Source organism: Drosophila simulans, chromosome 3R (assembly GCF_016746395.2).
Source record: "Drosophila simulans strain w501 chromosome 3R, Prin_Dsim_3.1, whole genome shotgun sequence".
Taxonomy (NCBI): Eukaryota; Metazoa; Arthropoda; class Insecta; order Diptera; family Drosophilidae; genus Drosophila; species Drosophila simulans.
In genome coordinates this window covers 9,672,461-9,689,062 of record NC_052523.2, presented here as the reverse complement: position 1 = coordinate 9,689,062, position 16,602 = coordinate 9,672,461, and the positions used below count along the sequence as shown (strand labels likewise).

Sequence of the window (16,602 nt, the reverse complement as noted above, 5' to 3'; positions counted from 1 at the left end):
CTTAACAACTTCATCAGCTGGCTGCGCACTTAGTTTAGCTGACAGCCTATATATATATAGTATATATAAGCGAGTATATATTTTTGTATGTGCTCACAATAAGATTTCTTAGCGCATTAAGCGGCAGTATCAACAGGAGCGGGGAAAACACAACAAATAAATGCCATTAGCAGCCAACAAACTGTAAGCCAAAATGGCGCCATCAACGCGAAAATAATACGGAAAATGCGGCGTTAATGGCAACGATGATAGAATAGGGCGGGGTGGGGAGGGGTGAAAGCCGGGAAACCCGGATAAGAATGAGGCAGAGGGCACCCATGTGAAGGCAAACGATGTTATGATTATGATTATTATGTTGCTATTAGATTAAGAGCAATTTTAACTTTTTCCGCTCGCTCACAAAGGCCTTCCGCTCGCCCTTTTCCAGGACTCATTTTCCCGCTCACCTCCCCCGCATTTTCCGTTGCTTACATTCTTTTTTTTCGTGCGTCAACGCTTTCCGTTTGGCTTTGGCTTACGACACTTGACGCCCAAGTCCCTCCTTTAATCGCCATCCCCATCCCATCTGTGTAACTTCCAACTTTGGTACACCCCGCCGGACAGAGTTACTCCTTCATTGTTTCTGGCCCGGGTCTTAGCCACGCTTAATTGGTTGGCTTTTATTACTTGGCAAGTGCTGCAAGCGCATAATTTGCGACGACGGAGAACAGTGGGCCAACTCGAAGATTAGGCAAATTTCATGGATGGCTTAACGAAGCAGTTCCTGGGGTTTCTTAGCAGATCTATTAATTAGGATAGCACAAGACGACAGGCGCTTGACAAAAAGTAATAGTCTATTTATCTTATTTATTTATGTAGAAATTGCGCACTGAAGTGATAAATAATATACGACGGAGTTGATTAAATAATCTTCGAAATACTTCATAGAAGAAATTTCATTTTATTCATAATAAAATTTATAATTTTAGGAAATCTTTGATTTCTTCTAAAACTTCCACCAGGTAATCTACAAATATTTACTTAACATTTCTTGTAAATATTCTGGGATATTTTGCTTTTTATTTGCCTCCATACTTTCTTGTTCCCGGGTGCGTGAACAGAGAAATCTTTTTTTAATTAAATAAGCATCCGTGGATTAGGTGTAGGGGGCATCAGAGGCACCGGCATCGCAGTCATGCTGCCTGCCTCACTTCGCACCTTCAACATAGTCTGCAACAAGGCCACGCCCACGGGCGCCGCCCCCACCCATGTTACCACCCACCGACAGGAGGCGCGCGTGCCTTTGGTAGTTTGCGGCGCCATTTTAGCGCGAAATGAATTTAAATTGTTTGCCGGCGTTTCCTGCATTAAGGGCAGCTTCCTCCTTTCGAAGACCCTGCTGCTCTTGGTCTTTTACTTCTTCTTTTTCAGCGTAGAAGTAGAAAAACGAAATTACTTAATTACAACAATTATTATATGGAACGGCCCTAAAAACTTCCAAGTGACGGGGGGATGGGGTTTCCTGTAGGCGACCTGCTGCTGCTGTTGTCTGTTAATTTAATTAAACATTTTCACACCTTCCGACTGATACATTGGACCATATAACAGCCATTTGGTGCCTTTGTCTTGGAATTTTAGGTGTTAATTTCCTGTTCCGTGGATGCAAAAAACAACAAGTGCAGCGAGTCGGCTCTAATAAAAATAATTGCCATGGGCAGACTGGCAGCAGCAGCAGTGGAAAATTACAAGACACGAAGGACCTCGGCTCGGAGTTTTATGCCATGGAAAATTGCATGCGAAATAATTGAAAAGCATCGACTGCAGCTTTGTCCTGCTCCTTGCTGCTCCTTTGGATCCTTTGGGTAGATAAAGTTTCCTTGCAGCACCGAAATAATAGCAGCAAAAGTGGTTGTAAATATTTTGTGCCCGCCATTCGCCAGCAGCAGCAGCTTCTCAGCCCGCAGCGTGACAAAATGCTGCGAAAAGTCATTTTTCAGCTAAATGAATTTGCGCCAATTGCGCAAAAAACAACGCCCAAAAAAGTAGCTTAACGGCAAATGGGGAAATGGGGATTCGCGAGAGGGCCACAGAGATGTGACCCAAGGAAATGGCTTGCCACTGGTCGTCGCCAACCAGTTTCCTGTGGGTCAGCGGCAAGTTCAATGGGCAACTAATGAGGCGACCTTTAGATTGCTTTTCACTACTAACTTCGAAACTTTCCATTGCAGGTCCTCCAGGTCCGCCCGGTCCACCGGGAAAACGAGGGAAGCGCGGCAAGAAAGGAGATAGCGGCGAGAAGGGCGATCCGGTAAGTAGCAGTTGAGAACAGGAAATGGAGTCCATATGCTCAAGGAACTTCCAATTGGAAGTTGACAATCGGATGCGTAACATATTAAACAAATTGTACACAACTAAAAAAGATATCGGTCTCTACAGATATGCTTTCTTCATTTTGATACTAAGCTAAATGATTCATATTTAAAGACACAATATGCCGACTTAACTAAACTTGAACTAAAAACACGTTTTTATGTAACTGGTATAATGGTACTAAACATCCTCCTCTAATGAAGTTGCAATTCCGAGCATTGCAATGGGAAAAATTAAACCAAATGTGTAGAAGCTGAAGATGGTTTTATTATTTAAGTTAACATTAAACATTTCTCGTTATCCAGGGCCTGAATGGCATCAGTGGGGAGAAGGGCGCGGCGGGCAAGCCCGGAGACAAGGGCCAGAAGGGCGATGTCGGCCACCCAGGCATGGATGTCTTCCAAACCGTGAAGGTAAGTCGGAGTCCCAGCTCCGCCGCCACTTCCAGCTCTCAAAATCCGCTAAGGCTGCTGCAATTCCTGGCTACAAATTAAATAGAGTCTAACCGGATCTAAATTGCTTTGCATTCCTAGGGTCTGAAGAGATCGGTGACAACGCTGCATGGCGGCACGCTGGGCTATGCGGAGATAGTTGCTGTTAAGGTATTGCCACCACCCACTCATCAACCGTACTCTTTGCCACTTGGGCTCCCCTTTCCTCGTTACACTTTAGACGTTGGCATGGTCAAGACCATTTTTCAGGGGCCAAATGCAGATGGCCCAGAGATGGCAGCCCGTAGCATACAACAAATTATTTGCAACTTGTTGTCCTTGGCTGAGTCGCTCGGTCTCTGGATTTGTCCTTCTGGTCCAGTCATCGTAGTCCTCTCGTCCTTTTACTTAGTTGTGTAGAGTTGTGTTTATTGTCTCGCTTCATTCTCGTTTGTAATGCTTTTAAGTTGTCTCCTGTCTGTTGTCCTGTTGTGCTGCTGCCTTGGCTCTTTTGTTTAAACTGCGCCATAAATTTGTTGCAACATCGTAGTTTGGTAGACTTTCCCTTCCCTCTTTCTTTTCCTTTGGCAGCGGCAAGTTTTCGGACAGATCCCTTGGTAGTTTTTAATGGAATTTCCATCCTATTTGTTCCGTAGTTTTGAGTTACCCTTTAAGAACTTTTAATTTGGATTATTTGCTTTTAATTTGGCTAATCTAGCTTTTGCAGCAGCTGAAACTAACTTTATTTTGATGATTTATTAACCATTGTTTTTGAATAACCCATTTGGTTTTTTAATATATTTTTATGTTTACATTAAAACTTGTTGTTTTGGTTGGTATGGTTGACGCTGTAAGGACTTGCAAGAAGCAGGCGTCAATGTATCCGCTTCCACAGTCATACAGCTGAAGGTGAGTTGTCTTGCACCTCCTTTGTCTCAGCATGTCCTGTGTTTAGTTTATATCCTGCACGAGCCCCACCGTCGGTCAACTCGACGGGAGATCCTGAGCTAATAAACATGTTTCCTCGTCCTCACAGGGAGAGCCCGGTGAGCCGGGTCCGCCAGGACCTCCGGGCGAAGCGGGTCAGCCGGGTGTGCCGGGCGAGCGAGGACCACCGGGCGAAACCGGAGCGCAAGGACCGCAGGGCGAGGCCGGACAGCCAGGAGTCGCAGGACCGCCCGGCGTTGCCGGTGCACCTGGCACGAAGGTGAGTTTTTGCCGGTGATTCACCGAAAATAGCGTACATGAGAGCAAAGAAGAAAACCGAAACAAAAGGCGCAGATAAGGACGCACACACCCATAACAATAACGAGATTCTGGGGAGGAAGATGTCACCAGGATTAATGCATTATTTGTATCTGTTGGATAAACACGGCGACGACTTAAGTGACGCCCAGTGATTCGCTGTCATCCTGTCGGGTCGGGTCGTCCTCTTTTGTTCTGTCGACTTTCCCATTTACTTGATGTCGTTATGTTGGGTGCGGGTCTCGGGTTTTCCGCAGTATTTATCGTTTATTTATGCATTAAGGCTGTCTGACTCTCGGTTTTCCACTTAATTTCCACAATGACTCACTCACCCTCTGGCGGCTGACTTCTTTCCAGGGCGACAAGGGCGATCGAGGCGATCGTGGACTAACCACAACCATCAAGGGTGACGAGTTCCCCACTGGCATCATCGAGGGTCCGCCGGGACCAGCGGGACCACCTGGTAAGTGCCAGCTGAAGGCGCGTGTGTTTGTTTGTGCTTGCATCATCCAACAGCCACTTAACGCATTCGGATATACAGATACACAGATTTAGATACAAAGATACTTGTTGTACAGCTCGGGCATCGAATCGATGGATCGTTCGATGAGTTTTTGAAGTGTGGCCACGCGGCTGCGGGTCGCCTAATTTATTGTCATCCGCAACTGGGAAATGCTCTCACAGCTCACACAGAGCATGGTCACATGGAACACGAAATATAGACCCAATACCCCCATCCTCGATTAATAGAGCCATTGACTAGCGCGGTGTCCCATTAGTTGTGCCTTTATTTTTGGTCGACTCGCCTAAATGGAAATCAGAGCGGCATCGCTCGCTTTTCACATATCTCCCCTCGGTTTTTTATGACCTCACACATATTTTAAATATTTTATTCGATGACTCTGCCATATTTGGAAATTTTAAAATTTCATTTTCCGCTGCTGCATTTTGCTATATCTTTTACGACCTTTGTTGTTCGCCCAGTTCGGACTTCAACGTCAATTAAATGCGCATAGAAATGTTGGGAGTTTGGCATTCCGCCCACAACAACAATGGAATTTCCATTCGGCTCGCTTTTATGATCCGGCCCCAACACATTTCTGCACTTTATACGAATTTAATACACGAAAATAGCCCCAAAAACATGCCGTTCCAAAATAGTTGAAACGAGCACGGGAATCAAATACAAATCTAGTGATTCTCGTAAAAATTTGTAGACCCCGAGAACTTGTGGCACTGGCCGCAGTCGTAAAAATGCAACTTTATGTCATTTATGTTGCTTTTAGCGGCTCATTAGCATGACTACCATCGAGTTGGAGTACAACAATATGGGATTGGATGCGATGGAGTGGGTTGGATTGGGTTGGATTGGGTTAGTTCCCGATCTCAGTGGGACAGCTTGTACTATTGTTTTACTAGGGGCACTCAGTGCGTCCAATAAATAAGCAATCGTACGAGTTCAGGCTGATGGATGTGGTAGATGGATTGATGGCCCATAAAATTCTTGTACGGATGACACTGGAAATTTCTTTAACCCAATGATGGATTGCGGATTGATGGTGTTGATGATCCGTCGCTGAGGTTTTATTGGGAGAATAGAATTTTAATTCAATTTCGGTTCTGGTATTCTCACTTTATTGCCCCGCAATTACGCCCACTTGAAATTACGTTTAACACAACATTGAATGTCCATTAACCAAATTGACTTTAAAATCCAGCAATAAAATCTTAATTTAATTTATTTTAAATTACATAAAAGTATATGATGTCTTACATTGCTTTATGGACTTATCCGTGGTGAAATATATGTTGGGATTAATGTCTTCAGTTACTCTGATATACAAGAACTAGAACAACTAGAACATTAAATATTTTAATTTAATTGTTTACACCAAATTCAGTAATTATAATTTATACAAAAGGTGTGAATTGTACTTTACTTATTATTTAAGTTTTCCGTGATTGAGTGCCCCTAGTGCCTTTGAACATTCGTAGCCCAGCAAGCAACGCCATCAATTAAGCGCTTTGCTGCGGTTTGAGCAGCCCGCATCATTACGAGTACCCACGCCCATCTGCCCCTCCGCCCATCCACCCTCCCGCGTGTGCCACTTACCCCTCGTCCACTGTCCCTCCTTTCCACCAACTTATCAGTGGCTGGCATCAAAGTGCTTCGATGTCGCAGTGGCATTTCGATGTGATTGCGATGACGATGCTCGTGTTGCCGGCCCATTGTTGCTGGAGTTCTTGCTGGAAGATCTGATGCTGCGATATCTGTCGGCAGTAGCAATTGCAGCTTCAGTTGCATTCGATTACTTCCGCCGAGCTGTAGGCTCGAACTCCATCCACTTTTCCCTGGTGCGTTGATGGACACGAAATTGCAATTTATTTTTCCCCAAATTCAGCGGAAAGAACCGGGCTACCCAGGGGACACAACTTCGGCTTGATTTGAATAAATGGAACGTCATTTGTTTCCGGCATTCCCAGCGTCTGGTCTCGACGGCTCTGCTCAGTTTGGCCTGGCTTATCTTATCGGGCCCGTAATTAGTTAAGCTTTCTTTGTGTGTGGACTTGGCAGCCCTGGGCAATTGGATGTGTCGCCTTCAGGCGGCAAATGCCGGTCCATCTCGTCTCGGAAAATCTCAGTGCGGGCAGCAGAGCTGGCTGGCAGAAAACAAAAGCAATAGACCCAGCTGTAATATCAAAAAATTCAATTTATTTCATGATTTATTTGAATTTCATTTCATTTGGTTTTTTGCCTGATTGCATTGCGTCTTCGGGCGGCAGCTTCCGTTCTATGAAATTAAAACTTATCTCGGGCATTTCATCTGCCAGCGCAAACAAAATAAACACTAAGCCGCCCGACCGGCAATCCAATATCCTGGACACTATAAATCCAAAATTCAGCTCGGATCCTGACTGCTCTGGCTGGCCATAGTCTGTGTATATAGTTTTTATAATGTTTGTTGCAATTGTCGACTGAAATGCTTAACGTTGAATTATGCATGCATAAATAGAAAACTTCAGGCCAGACAATGGGGCTTGCGGACAAATGCTTTATAAACAAATGGGAGGCGACATCGGAGGATCTCTCTGTGCTGGCAGGACCGGTAAATTTATGCTCTCCGCCAGGACGAGGTCCTTTTGCGTTGAACAGCAATTTTACGAACTTAATAAATTCACTATATCTTTCATGCCCTCGCCCATTTTGACAAGCCGCACAATTGGATTTATCTACGATATGAGACCCCTCCCTTCCCTTTGCTGTTGGCTGCGCAAATGGTCTGGTTTAATGGCCATGCCAAACAAACCAAAAAAAAAGGCAATTTCTCATTATTCTAACTAAACAGGTTGGTCGTCGGTCGCACAGTGGGCCAAAGGTCAGAATGTAGCCATCGCGGCTTTGGAACAAAGCACGCAAATTGAGCGAATAGCCCCGCGTTTAGCTAGATTGTAAATTCTCAGGACGGAATCTTATGATGAGCGCATATTGGATTTGCTGCAAGCCGGAGCTGGGGTATTTGCTCCATATACACAGATCCAATTTCTGCCCTACTTCAACGAAGAATGCGAGTCCTTGGCGGTGGAATAAATAAGGTCTGTTTTTGCAGCTGCCAGCAAAAGTGCAGCTTATGCATATTAAATTGTTATTCTGCATCTGTTTGCATTCCAATTTCAATTGCATCGGAGTGACGTCGAAGGGAAAGGTATGGAAATGATATATATATACATTGGTATATGTACATAGAATACCATTAAGTGGGTCAAGTCGTTGCCGTCATTAGCATAGGATGAAGCTGGGGCCTTGAACTATTTGCCACCGACGACCATTTACCATTGACTTGCGACCACTGTGAACTCGGGGCATTTCATTCGCTGGCGATAAACAATTTGCATTGCCAACTAAGCCCCGACCATCGTTCAACCATCAAGAGCCTGTCCGTCCCTTATCATCAACCAGTTGAACAAATTCCTGACCAAAACCAACAAAATCAGGCATAAGGGGTGTAGCGGGAAGGCGGCATTATTGAGCTCTCGGTGCCGTATAATTACAAAGGCCACGCCCACTGTTTGCACAACACTTGCGGGCGGATCCGAATCTGTATCTGTATCTGTGTCTGTACTTCTATATATATATATATGGGATCTGTGTATCTGTGTAACCGAATATATTCATGGCATTGTTTGCTCGCATTTTGAAATCTGTCACTAGAAGCGATTCGCTGAAATTAACATTTTGTGAACAGGTCCGCCTGGAGAACCGGGAGCTCGAGGAGAACCGGGACCCATTGGACCAGCAGGACCTCCCGGCGAGAAAGGACCGCGCGGCAAACGAGGCAAGCGGGTGAGTAATCAACACGCCACAAAAAGCTGAACAAAACAGGAAAAAAATGGAAAAAAAAAACCTGATTCCACTCGATTTTTAATTAGAAACTCAACGGCGCAGGCCATAAATTGAGTTCGAAAACAAGAAGTGTATTATCATGTAAATTACTTCTGTACAAATGCGTGGGCGTGTGCGTTAATTTTATGCTAATCTGTAAATACTAGTGACGCCGCGGGTGTAAATATCCACATATATATGCCTACATAATATACCAACATAGAAGGGTAAACCCGAAACTTGTCCTTCCGCATGGCTTCACCTGCATGTTGGCAGTCGGTGTAATGAGCATGTTTACACGGCTGCGGAGAACGTGTTACTTAACTCATTACAGCAAGTGCGAGTCCTGCCTGCGATACAGTTACCAGTTTTGTGTGGAGCGAAACTTTGACGAGCTGCCAAGGGGAGATACGAAAAATAAAAGTATCTGGCAGATACTTATACTTCTGGCAACAACACCCCCCAAAAAACTATGTATTTCGCCTGCTAATCTGGTCTCTTCGGATTTTTGGCGGCGCCTCCCTGGAAATACTTGTGCCATATCGAAGGCATTTATCTAGTACTATCTCGTCGTTATGGTTCTGCCCCCCAAGAAAATGTCAACAGTTCCTAAGATACTTAACATTTTTATTGGCACTCCAAGTGGCGGCAGCTGTTGCCGCCCTTTTGACGTGTTGATGGATGCGCGATTCTTCGGGGCGATGGCGGATGGAATTTTCATTTCATTTCGCTGCCTTTCTTTTTTGCGCATATATGAATATGTGTGGCCAGCACGTGTTTGTGTGCGCCATGAAAAATGCATAAGCGCCGCCGGCGAAGCTGCTACGCCACGGATGAGTTTCCTCGCATCCAGCTGGGGGTTTGGCTTCGGGTTCCATTCTGTTCTGTTCTGTCTGTTCCGCTCCGTTCTGTGTTTATGTATTATGCTGCTCAACCAGTGCGCAAACATTTGCGCATTTTGCCCATTTTCACGTAGCCAACTGGTCGATGGAGGGGTTCCAAGGAAAGCGTTCTGATTATTGTGCAGCAAAGTCAAAGTCACGGCAGCCGCTGTTGCCTCCGTTTTTGTTGCTTTTCTAATAACGCGTAATGCCAAAAAGAAACGGCGGCAGGCATTTGGCCAATACAAACCGACTTCCAATACGCCCAGCAGCGAAACAACAAACAGAAAACGCGGCGGCAACGTGCTGAACTTCTTTTATGGGTTCAAAGCCAGAGAGGGTAGATTCAGCACTTGATGGCAAAGAAAAGCTCACCAGATAATGAGATGAGAAACAAAAAGACATTAAAGACATCGAGCTGGAAATAAAAGCATAAGCGTTATCTACAGAAATACCTATGGTCGGAATATTAATTTCATTTTCATGAATAAACTCTGCTGACTTTATATATTAAATGTACATCCTGCGGATAAGCCGAATAAACAAATTTTCAAAGTTTTAAACAATGAAAATCTGCAATAATTCCACCACATAACAGAAGGCAAAAATGTCAAGCTTTCAAATGAATATATACAAAATATTTCCGAGGCACGTTGGCATTAAATTCATTTAAAGAGTTGCGCACATGCTTTAGTAAGAATATTTAAATTCCAGTCCAGTTGCGAAAGCTACACGCTTGCAAAAATTTGGAATGAATTTTTTGTCCAATGGAAAATAGTTTTCCGAAATAAGAAAACTTATTAAGCATTTCATAAAACTTTTCGATCTTACCCAGCTGCCAGGCGGCTAGCGAGTTTCAATGAGCCGATTATATTGAGCCCCCAGCCCCCCGCACACTGGAAAGTTCCCCAATCCAGCGAACTGCAGCAACGTGATGTCAAAACAAATGAAAGTCATAAGCAAACGGCTTCTGCCTGTGGGCCGACTTCTTTGGCAAACAAACAAAAGTTTCGGCAACAACAGATATAACTATATATTCGCAGTCATGCGCCGCACCGCAGGCAGTGCAAGGCATAAAAAATGATTTGCAACAATTGCCGTCGTCTTCGGTGGAAACGTGACGTCTTCCAGGCAGCTAGTTGATTTTTCATCGATCGATTTCCCTGCGAAAAGAAAAGCCTACGAAAATAATGATAATTATGTGAGTAGCTGGAGCTGCATCGGTGGGAATTGTGTGCCTGCATTTCCCAAATTTGGCCCATTGCGAGGTGAAAAACTCTACCATAATTAGTTCAGCAAATCGTAAAAAGTGTCTGGCCTATTTTTGAAAAACATATATCCATTGCTCGTCAACAGCATCTGGCTTTGGCTAAAACCATTTTTCCATTTTTCCTCCTAGAGTTTTTTTTTGGGGTATTATTGCCTAGCCGTCGGCGTCATAAAAAAAGCATAACGCAATTGCTGGCATTATAAATTTGACATGTTATTTTCGTCGCCTCGTCAGAATAAAATGCTCGTATAGATTGCCACATGCCAGGGGCAAGGTGTGGGGGCAAGACGAGGGGGGATTCTGATGACGGGTTGGCATATGAAATGAATTCGATGTGTGTACTGAGGCGTGAGGCAGCATTGTACAAGGAGCCGTTGATTGTGTGCCCTATATTCAGAGCGAAAACCAATGGGCAATGGACAAACTAAGCCCAGTGACAAATGCAAAGTAAGTCAGCTGTCAGAAAAATCCATGAATAATCCGCCCAGCTACGAAAGCTAAATGCCCCTTGGCTATAGGGTATCAAAAAAAAAAAAGATTTCTGCCCGCAGCACAAACACGAGTTTTACGAGCGGGCATCGTATTAAAAATTTAAATTAATATTAAAGCGACTGTGTCATGGCTCGATTTAGCAGTTGCAGATTTGCACTTTCCGCATCCATATATCCCGGTTTAATAAAGTTGAAACGATAAGTCAGTTGGGTGGGGATGGGGATGTGGATGTGGGTTAGCTGACAGCAATCTCAGCCAGAAGAAACTGTTTGTGAAGCGTTTATGTCAAATTTATGCTAATGTATTTTACAATCGTTGCTCAGCCAAGGCCCATGTCAAGTTTGTTGTCTTTTGGGCCCTTCACATCAGCATAAATTTAACACCCCACCCGCACCGGCTTTCCTTCGCTTTGCTTATCAACCAAAAAGTTTTCCCGAGCCGGCTGCGACTTCGTCTAAGTAAATGGAGTCATAAAAATTGCGAAAGTCGCAAAAAAAAAGAAAAGAGGAAAACTTGTCAATTCGCTACACGTCACACGGTCTCCGCCCGATGGAAATGCGATCCCAGAAACTTTGCAGAAGGAGAGCTTGGCACACTTTCCTCGGCAAATCAAAGACTTAAGGTTGCTTACACGGAAATCCAAATGGGCCAGGACCTTTTCATGCAAGTGTGTGTCTGTATCCTGCACGTATGTACATATGTATGTATCTTCGTACATCCATACACATATCTTCATGTCTGCCACTCAAAGGGTTCATAGCTGTGGCTGCCACTTGGCCAATTCGTTGGTTGTCGGGTGTTGCCTAAACGACGCAATAAGCTTAGCACTTTCACCACCGAACTCCGGATCCTGGGCTCATTGCCTGGATTTTCATTGCTTCAGCTTGAGTGGAGACGACTTTCTCTTTCTCCGTTCCTTGGACGATTTTACCCGATTTTCTGATTTTCCGATTTGATAAGCGCCAGCCAGCCCAAATGGCTAGCCAGCAATGTGGATGTGTGCTTACGTCATTGTTCATTGAAATATGCGCCGCATGCAAATTTCGCCTTCTTTGTGCGCAATTTTCCAATTTTCCTTGTCTGCGGCAATTATTTGCGGTCAGCGTCCATATATCTTATATTGAATGCGAGAGAAGGCCCGATTGTGTACGGGCCTGAAAAGCCGGAAAAAAACCCGGTCAAGCGTGGGACACGCCGCAGGACACGCGTGGGTGGGTACACACACATGGATGTACACATGCATGTGGGTGTGCGGGTAATGTCCTGGCCCCAAGGGTGTGCGTAACTTTTATTTTATGGCCGCTGATGATGAGAGCGTTGCGGGAGTCACAAAAGCGATTGAATAAAGAAATCCGGGCTCACCCACGGAATCAGGAACGCGACGACAATGCCCCCTGACCCCCAATGCTGAACTTCCTTTCCTTTGCAAACTCCCACTCCCAGTTTCAACCAAGTTAGTCGGCCTCATAGAAATTTATAGGCACGCGTGTTACATTGACGTGGGTTTGGGGTCGCCAGAGCTGGAAATTCGAGATGGGGGGATGTGTTTGTGGGGGTTTGGGTCAGGCAGAGAAGAATGCGGAATGAGATGAAGAAAGTGGAAAGGGGAGCTGTGCATGCAAAAGTAGCAAAATTATACGAAACCAACGCGCTCTGCCAACCTAAAAACCAAACAACCAACCACACAAATGCCAACTGCTGCCATCTTGGCATTGATGTGGAACTGTTGTCGTCGAATACGATGGCAAGGAGCAGCAGGAGCAGGAGCAGCAGCGGCAGCGGAGGCAAAACGACGAAATCTTTAACAACGATTTCCCTAAATACTTCCGAATTTCATACATATTACAATATCACGGCAACCGGAGAAACCGCAGCTACATTGTTAGGGGCGAAACGAAATCACGCGAAATTTTTACAAGAGGACTTGACTTCCTCCTCTTGAGCTTTTGGCACAGTGGGTGTTGCGAATAGAATTCTACACCCCACTGAATTTTCTATAAATAAAATATATTCTCAAAAGACGAGAATATATGTAAGGATTTTATTTTGAAAGCGACGCTTATAAACTGAAAATTAAAGCTTTTATGAATGACAGAGGTGGAAGGAAGGTAATTGGGTAATCTACTTTACGTTATAATAGTTTACTTCCTTTCTGTACTTCGATATGCCAATTATAAACTGAAAAGTATTCATTTATGAATGTCAAAGGGAAAATGTAATTGGGTGTTTTACTTTTCGTGCTGATGGAGTTATGATAGTTTAGCTCATAATTTGTGCAGTCTTGCAATTTCTTACAGTATTTTTAGCTGGTTTTTATTTTTCGGAATAAATAAAGAGTTCGTTTCAGTGGATACTAGTTCCTGAGCTGGAGTAACAAACTTTATCAGTACTTATTTCATAACTTGGGAATCAAAAAAACTTTATTTTAATAGGGCTGGCAGAGTTGGGAGATCGAAAACTGTAATCGCTTCCGTATTTGTAATTTTTATGATAGTTTTATAGTTTATCTACTCTATAAAGACTGTGTTGCATAACGAAAACAATCATCTCAGATTGTTTATAGTTCCGCCTTCTATCGCCCAAATCGCCCATTGTAATCGGTATCAATGCGAGGCGGAACGTATTACGAATTTAATGCGCTCGCGTACTTCCAAGGAACTTCCCCTCGGCCACCGTCGAATATTTTGTAAACTTTTGCGGCAAACGCGCAACGCATTACACGCCATGAAGTGCCGGGATTTTGGCCGGAGTTCACGGAGTACACGGAATATGTGGGTGTATGTGAGCCGGAAACGGGCTGCAAAACTTTCACCTCAGGTGGTGGGCGGATGGGGCGATGGGCCGATGGGATGATGGGCGGAACGGGACGCTTGGTCGTTCAGTGCGCTTTTTTCCGCCATTTCCCGCTCCCACTGGCTGTTGTTATGGCTCGGGAAAAATATGAAATTTCAAAGAAAGAAAGAATTTCAAACTGCCGGGGAAAATGAAAAATTGTGAAAAATATGCGCGCACGCAGGGCACCAGCGGCACATGTTGTACTTGAAGGCGAGTATCCCGATGAGGTCCCGTCCTTCTGCCCCTGGTACTACGCCTTGGTCCTTCTGGTCGCCATCCTGCCATTCGCCGTTCTATCTGGTTCGCATTCAGCGACATCCGCAAAAGGTCGCGTCGAGATCAAAATGATTTTCAATTTAACGCGTTTACGTGCGGCCATTTGTCTGTTTTCCTTCTCCGTTTTCCTGCCAGCTTTAAATGTAAAAACTTCGCCGGATGCATACTGGGAGAAATCCAGACGTAACGACATACCATCAGAGATGGGGCAATTAATTTACAATTACAATTTACATTGACAACTAAAACGTACGCAAAAAAAGGTGGTGCGCCCAAACGGATGGAGTTAAAAAACGCCATGACTGCGGAATTGGAAAATTCATTTGCCTCGTCATTTGTGCGTTAAATTGGAAGGCGTTTGTGCAAATATTTTCGATATTTACGCATAATTTAAGAGGACCTTCCCACGCAAATAGATATATCTACATATACTCGTATGTGACGGTGTTTGGGTGCTTTGAAAATTAAATTCTACCCGAGGCGCTCGCCCGCACAAATATTGATACATTCTAATGGATTTCCTTACACACACATACTTACGCTCCGCAAGCCGATTGGTTTTTGGGCTCTCGAAAAGGCAGAGCCTGAAACACAGTGCGTTTTCATTCTGATGTTTTTTCCATCGGATATCGTAGTTAGGCAGCTGCGCCAACACTCGTCCTTGCCGGGTTCCACAAACATCTGCCCAATTCACTTGCCGCTTTCCGCATCTGTATCTGTATCTGTATCCGTATCTCTTATTTATGTTATTTATCTGCCTTATCTGCCGGCAGTTGGCTTTAAAAGCCTTTAAACCCCGACTGCCGCTTTCCTTTGGCAACTTGCGTTACTGGGTTTTGCGATCATCGATTGACTGGCCGGCGGGGAAATGTGGGCACGTAAGCCCTCAAAGTGTCCCTTAATTACAGCAGACGGCAAACGTTAAGCACTCGGCTTTAATTCAAATCGCTTTAATTGCTCTATAAATGGCCAAGGCAGAACGGAGAAGGAAACCCTGGCGAATTCCCCCTGTTCCGCATTAGGAACAATGTGCCAAAGTTGCTAACAAAGCGCCAACTGACGCAGAAGCTGGCATCCTTGCTCACACACACACACGCAGGAGGCACACACCTGCTCAGGAGCCACATGCAGATCAGAGCTCCTGGGGCAAAAAGAAAATGGCAAGAGGGAAAAAGTTGAAATTGGGAAGTGCATTTGCGGCGAAAAGGAAGGGACTCCTGCCTCACCGTCCTTAGACCACAGTTATCTTTGCCGCCTCGTCCTTTTGTCTGTCGCCATTTCGCAGGACGAACAACTTGTGCATATGCCAAGCCACATCCTGTCCGTATAAGTGTGCGTTAAGCGCTTACATTGTTATGCCTTCTCGCTGATGCCGTTGTCCTTATGCTGTTTTGCTGTTGTTGCCGGGTTTTAATAACTGTAAGTACGCCACTTCCTGTGACAGAAGAAAATGTAATTGTTGCACATGCCCGGGCATGCCGCAAGGAAATTACACTTCCACAGGGACAAAGATATAGACACAGATACATATGCAAGTACAGTTGCAGATACAGATACAGGATCAATTGCGTAATGCCCGGATAGAGTTGAACAACTGAACGTAATGCATATGCACAACCAAACGGACTAAACGGATACTCTCAATCTGATTTCCTGCATTACTACTAGGGGAGCAGTTTTCCTTAATTCCACGAAGGACTCAGCTTTAATGCCGAGCTGAGGCCCATTTTATTTCCAACTAGATTTGGGCCCAAATGCGATTGAATATTTTAGCAAACGACAAGTGTGTCTATTTACTTGAGCCACATGTGTAAGTGGTTTTCCCTATTTGCCTTTGTTCTAGCCATTTTCCATGGCTCCTTAACATATTCCGCTGCACTCGTTGTTTTAGCGGGAGTTTGCCTTTTATGTCGCTTAGCATTCGCCTAATAGGGGTTTTTGTTTGGGTGCAATGCGGTCTGAAAGCCCCCGCCTTCCAAAAACTTTTGGTAATTTCCCGCCAGCCACAATGCACTGAAGAAAAGCACTTCATAGACAAGAAAGCCTTTACAATGAAAGACTTTAATAAGGCATAGCTATTTTCAGTGCCTTACCAGTCTTCCTTAGTTTTAAAAAATTATAATAAAACTGCAACCTTTAAACTTTTGCAACCTTTATCTTCTGACTGCTCAGACTAAATCCCGATTTAAGACATTAATTTCGAAATGCCTTTCCCTGAGCAGTGCACGTTTAAGCCCCATCGAAACTTTGGACTTTATGTATTTTTTGGGGCTTGCCTGGTTGTCTGTGCCTTGCAAATTTGCCCCGAAGCGTGCACATTAACCCACCAAAAAAACACGGCTAAAAAAAAAAAAGGATTAATTGTCTTTCGCAATGCACTCACTCACTTACACACACATGCGCGCACACAATGGCAAGGGCCAAAGAGCACCCACACACTCG

At 44.5% G+C, this 16,602-nt stretch overlaps 1 protein-coding gene across 23 annotated transcripts in view; it reads left to right on the top strand.

Moving 5' to 3' along the window:
- LOC6727805 (collagen alpha chain CG42342) overlaps positions 1-16,602 on the top strand; it is a 68,391-nt gene that overhangs the window by 44,933 nt on the left and 6,856 nt on the right. For 12 of the 23 annotated variants that reach the window (XM_039295984.2, XM_039295981.2, XM_039295979.2 and 9 more), the window contains exons 3-9: positions 2,208-2,287; positions 2,655-2,762; positions 2,883-2,951; positions 3,636-3,689; positions 3,817-3,987; positions 4,383-4,488; positions 8,270-8,367. In XM_039295984.2, the coding sequence (XP_039151918.1) occupies positions 2,208-2,287; positions 2,655-2,762; positions 2,883-2,951; positions 3,636-3,689; positions 3,817-3,987; positions 4,383-4,488; positions 8,270-8,367 (686 nt within the window). The remainder of the gene's footprint in view (positions 1-2,207; positions 2,288-2,654; positions 2,763-2,882; positions 2,952-3,635; positions 3,690-3,816; positions 3,988-4,382; positions 4,489-8,269; positions 8,368-16,602) is intronic. The other 11 variants (XM_039295983.2, XM_039295975.2, XM_039295969.2 and 8 more) reach the window with 3 other exon arrangements.